Source organism: Poecilia latipinna, unplaced genomic scaffold (genome assembly GCF_001443285.1).
Source record: "Poecilia latipinna isolate Pla-1442-1.1 unplaced genomic scaffold, P_latipinna-1.0 Scaffold4425, whole genome shotgun sequence".
NCBI classification, from domain to species: domain Eukaryota; kingdom Metazoa; phylum Chordata; class Actinopteri; order Cyprinodontiformes; family Poeciliidae; genus Poecilia; species Poecilia latipinna.
Genome location: NW_015117041.1, coordinates 18,415 through 23,865, shown reverse-complemented (window position 1 = coordinate 23,865; position 5,451 = coordinate 18,415). Strand labels below are relative to the sequence as shown.

At 36.8% G+C, this 5,451-nt stretch overlaps 1 protein-coding gene across 1 annotated transcript; it reads left to right on the top strand.

Moving 5' to 3' along the window:
• Positions 1–240: 240 nt before the first annotated feature.
• LOC106942621 (transcription factor Maf-like) lies at positions 241–1,488 on the top strand. Its single transcript, XM_015025945.1, has 2 exons — positions 241–360; positions 594–1,488. The coding sequence occupies exons 1-2, from the start codon at positions 290–292 to the stop codon at positions 970–972; spliced, it is 450 nt and encodes a 149-aa protein (XP_014881431.1). The 5' UTR covers positions 241–289; the 3' UTR covers positions 973–1,488.
• The last annotated feature ends 3,963 nt before the right edge of the window (positions 1,489–5,451 follow it).

Below are 5,451 nucleotides of genomic sequence, written 5' to 3'. Positions count from 1 at the left end.
CTGCATGGTTCAAATGAACATATAATTTTTGTCATATCATATTTTTTTATATCAATCAGAACTGAAAAGAATATGTTTTGCCTAAATTGCTTTCAAATGACAACAGATATGTAGCAGAAACACTAACAGAGCTCAATAAAAATAAAGCCTAAATCCCTTTTATTTATCTGGCTCCATGGTAGCTTTTTAATTAACAATTTTACCCACATTTGGATAATCACTGTTTCTTTTTGCAGTTTAATGATGTACATGTTGTGTCCGTTTCGTCTACAGCCCCCCTCCCAAGCGAATGTATGCGCTGTACCACACCACCTACAATGGGAACACTCCTCTCTCCAGGGGTCTTCATCACTACAACAGGTTCTAAATTAATCTTTTAACCTCTTTTCTGGTTTACAGGACAATTTTTAAATCATTCATGAAATCATATCTTTGATATTTTTTTTGTTTTGAAACTTGAAAATGGTCTCAAAGCAACATTTTCACCATTTATTGCAATTCATTGTTATAATTCCCTAGTGGGAGAATTTGTAGCTCTTTAACTATCAAAAACTTCATATTTCTCACATATTTGCCTCTGTTTGCTCTCGCAGCATGGAGGACACCTGCAGATTACCTCCACCATGCTTCCCCTACCCCTTCAGCTCCAGTGGGAACCCCCACCTCCATCACCTCCACCAGCACCACCACCACAACCACCAACACAACCACCAGCACCAGCCGGGTCAGAAGCAGCTGGAGCCCCTCATCCTGCACGACGTTCCTCCGTATCAGAGCGGCGCGGGCGGCGGAGGAGGCAGTGGTGGGGCGGGAAGTGGAGTGGGGATGGGTGTGGGTGTGGGAGGGGGTGACGGGACTGTGGCCCGGAGCTGGGCAGGAGGAGGGGAGGCCGTGAGAATCCTGGCAAGACGCGTGACTCCAGACGGGAAGGTGCAGTACCTGGTGGAGTGGGACAACGTGGGTCTGTACTGAGGCAGACCGGGACAGCAGGAGACACGGGACTGATGTGTATTTAATACGTGGCGGTGTGTAAAGAACAAAAAAAATCTAAACATAGTTCAGATCCAGGTTTCTCTCATAGTATCACCTCAGTTGGACATCATTATAACCTCAGTACTAGGTGTTCCTATTTGCTAGTGTTCCTCTGATATTTGTACTGTTATAACTTTGGAATATGCCTTTGCATTGATCATGTTTTACAGTGATGATGGAAACGACTTCAACTTCCAGATAATCTGTCAGTGTTCCACCCTTATTAGGAAAAAACTGTTCTAAGGGTTTATATACTGTACATACTCTGCTGCAGGTATACACGGTACTAGAAGAAGACTTTCTGTTTCTTTTGTATTTTACAGTTTTTAATTTATGATTTACCTGAGAAATGTTTATTTTCCTGCTTCACTATGGATACCTTGATCCCAAAACGGGGAAATATTGGGACTATGTGAAAAAATAAATAAAACAAAGTGATTATTTCACTAAATGTGACTTTTATTAAATTGTCTTTTTCATTACCGAATAATGCTGGAAAATCTCAACTTCATTTTTAGTTCATTTATTCAGGGGGAGAAAACATGGAAACACAGATGCCACAATTATGACCTCTATTTAGATGTTTTCCCTCTTTAAGTTGATCAATGTCTAAAACATTTTGATTAGTTCTCAACAATTCTAATTTTTCTGTGGTATAAATTGGACACCTTTTCTTACCAACTCCTCAAAAAAGAAAACAAAAGACTATAATCTTTAAATAAGAGAGATTAATGCTGATCTTCATAAATGAGGAAATGGTTACAAGATAATAGTGACCCAAACCTGTGCATATCAACAATCAGAGGAATAAATAATACATTTAAAAAACATTTAAAACAATCATAAAATTATCTCCAAATATCACAGTTCAAGAAATCCAACAAACAGTGCATCTTGGGGTCACTAATTCTCCATGATAACTATTAGACTAAACCTAAATCCCAGTCACACCAGTTTGAGTGAGATTTAGCTTTAACTAGGCAACTATAGGGCATCTGACTGTTTCTCCTTAAGGTGTTGCATTAGCTGTGTGTTTAGGAAAAATGTTCTGATGAAGGTTAATATCCATCCAAATATTCACAAAACTCAAGCAGGTCTGACATGGTGTCTGACAGACCACTGATATTTAGGTTTAGCTTGCATCTTTTCTGCCTATAATACATATTTTGTGGCCCCAAAATGCAGGAATCTGGTTGTTCATTTCTTTGCAGAAGCAACATTCAAGATCAGAAACAGGGTGAAGAAATTGTCAGTTGATGGTTTTGCAGAAACATTGGGAACAGAGTTTACTCCATGATTTACACAACCTGAAAGTTGGTGAGTTTTTAAAAAACACAAACCCATTACAATGATGAAAACTTTTTGGTCTACTTCCAACAATCCCCAGTATTGTTCTTTAAAATGAAAACCAAATCCAACTGTGAACAGCCTTGTAAATTATTCAAATGGGGATGATGAAGTGCCAAGTTTGTCCTGAAGGAGTGTTTAGCTACTTTGTGTGTGGCTGAGAATTTGCGGCTGCTGCCAGCAGGAACAGATAGATGTTCATCCTGTGTTTGCGCCAGACCTCGAGACGAATGGATGGGCCAAATAATGAAAATTCAGACAAATAACACACATTGTTTCTGGGATGTGTCTCTCCAGAAATGTTGCTGCTATTGCTGTCATTTTGATGTGAAAATATGTATGCAGGCTCATGAGTTGCACTGATATTTTCTTGAATTTTGCTAAAAACCAAACATGTAATCAAATAATATTTATAAATCGATATATTTTTATTACTTGTGTCAATACAAATTTTTCAAGAAGCATAATGGAGTAAATCATAGCTTGTCATGTTTATTTCCTGATGGTTGTATTTCTGCTGCACTATTTAACATTCATCCACTGGATAAAAACAAAATTGTATATTCATCCATTGAAAAAATATAAAATATTCATCCAATTGACACAATGGTGGTCCCAAGCTGACATAATTTTATTCACATATTTATAGTATTTAACTCCACTCCTTAAATATAAGCTATGCTTGCAATGGCAAGGTTTTACCACTAGATGGAGTACACGCTTCAGCATCCTAAAGGCAGCCACTTCGTTCTGCTGCATTCACTGGCCCTGTGAAACTACGATGTTTCAAGAAAAACGGTAAAATTTGTGATTGAGGAATCCCAAACAGGAACCAGTGAATGGTGACATGTTTACCAAACATATATACAGGTACTTGATTTTGAATTAACGTGTTTGTCTTTATGACTTGCTTTTTATGCTAGTTTAAAACTGGCTCATTTTAGGCTTTTCAGAAAAAATGAAGTACACTTCTAACAGCTCAAGCTAACAGAACCCAACGTTAAGAAGCTAAACGTTAAGCTAGTTATTATTAAAAGTAATTTAACTGGACATGTTCGCAAAGGCAAAAGTTACAGACAACGTTAATTTTAGCATTAATTAGTTTTAAAGTTTTACGTAGCATAAATGCATCATGAGCGAGTTTACGGTGCCATTTTGGCTCACCAGTTTCTTATGGTTGACTTCAGTCTATTTTTCTTTGAATGATATTCAAATATCAAATATGCCAGTTTTCCTTTGTACATTAAAGTCAGCTTTTATTGTCTGCTGCATGAACATAAAAGTCAAGCAGAGAAACAGTGGCCTTGTTTTGGACAGGTGAAGAATATTAAGAATTTAACAAGAAACATCATTTTGATATAGGTAAATCGACCTGCTCAGTAGGCTTTGTTTATATGTAATTTAATTTTCTCTAACAGTGTTGCTCACTTACAACTTGAATGGAATGATTTTTGCTTTAGAGATGAAAAATGTAAAACATTCATAACATTAGCTATCATGTCTAATCAAACCCAAAGTCAAAAAATACAATAAAAAATGACTGAAAAAAATATTCAGACAAGGAATAAGACACCGTTATAAAAATGCAAAACTACATGATTTAGGGAAGGATACAATCTCACAGTCAGTGATGATGATCAAACATCACTTTTATATTTGTTTACCACCAATTTTTTTGTACTTTTAATCCAGTTTTACTGTATGCTACTTTCTAATTCATAGTTCATTAACTTCCAACAGCCTCTGACTGTAGTTTGGAAGCAGATTACTGAATACTTTGTACACCTGCTGTCTTGAATGGTGCTCAAATTTTGAGCCATGTAATGCAGTGAATATTTCAATAATCATAGTGATCTGAATATTTTGCTATTCTAATAGGATTTTCCTGAAACATACCAGGTCTGTTAGTTTGTATTTCCCTGTACTTCTGCACTATATGTCATTTGATTAACTTGTATGATGTTGATACGTGCAACCAGATGCAGTGAAAATACAAATATTTGTCATAGGGAAACTTTTAAAAGATATAATCAAAACAGAAGTCAGTTAGTATCGCTGAAAATTGTGATGGTGATATTGATTTATGACAAACCCACATTTTTGTGACTCTTTCTTTACCATAGCATATTGTCTCCATCACTCTGTGAGTTTTAATATCTCAGTGTAAAAACATACATCAGACATAAGAAATAAGCTTTTTCATAAGTTATTTACTTATTATGTATGCAGTTTAACTTTATGTTAAAGTGCATACATTTAACATAAAGTTAAATGTATGCACTTTAACATAAAGTTAAAGTGCATACAGTTATTAACAAAAAATTCTATTTATATATATTTGTTTAAATTTCTATAGCATTTCTTTTATTTTAGAATTCGATTAATGTATTTATTAATGTATTATTTATTAACTTTATTAGATCTCAGTAAAGGAACCATAAAAATGACAATATAACACACTGATGTTGGATTCCTCGCTTTTGATCATGAGCTAAGTGAATTATATCATAAGCTCCACGCACGCACACACACACGCACGGACAGACTTTGTCTTCTTCGGCCTGAAGCGGTGAATTTACTCTCACTCAAACATCATTATCTTCCTCAGTCTTCTTCAAGGGGCGCGCGCAGAATTGGAAAACGCGCGAGTTGAATCTCAGTTATATAGATATTGGGGTGAGTGCGCGCCCACACACAGAAACGCGCGCGTGCACGATCCTCCCCTCTCCTCCCTCCTTCGCTCTCTCTCGCTCTCTCTCTCTCTCTCTCTCACACACACACTCGCCCGTGCTTCTCCCTCACACCTCAGCAGCAGCGTGCAAATAAACACGCGTACACACACGCACTCACGCACACACACACACCATATTCCCGCATCCTGTATTTTTTATGCACCTCGCACCGGGCGCTTTATAAGCGGTCGTGGATTATGATGCCAGTTTTTATCACAGCGGAATATCGGCCTCTTCTTCTTCGACTGCAGCCGTAAACAGCAGTATTATCGCGTGCTTTTTTTTTTTTTTTTTTTTAGATTTATTTTAATTCCAGATTTATTTAGTAATTTGGTTCCCT

Coding starts and splice junctions, on each gene's coding strand:
- LOC106942621 (XM_015025945.1), top strand. CDS start 290: ATGTATGCGCTGTACCACACCACCTACAATGGGAACACTCCTCTCTCC. Junction 361..593: donor GGTCTTCATCACTACAACAG/GTTCTAAATTAA, acceptor TTGCTCTCGCAG/CATGGAGGACACCTGCAGAT.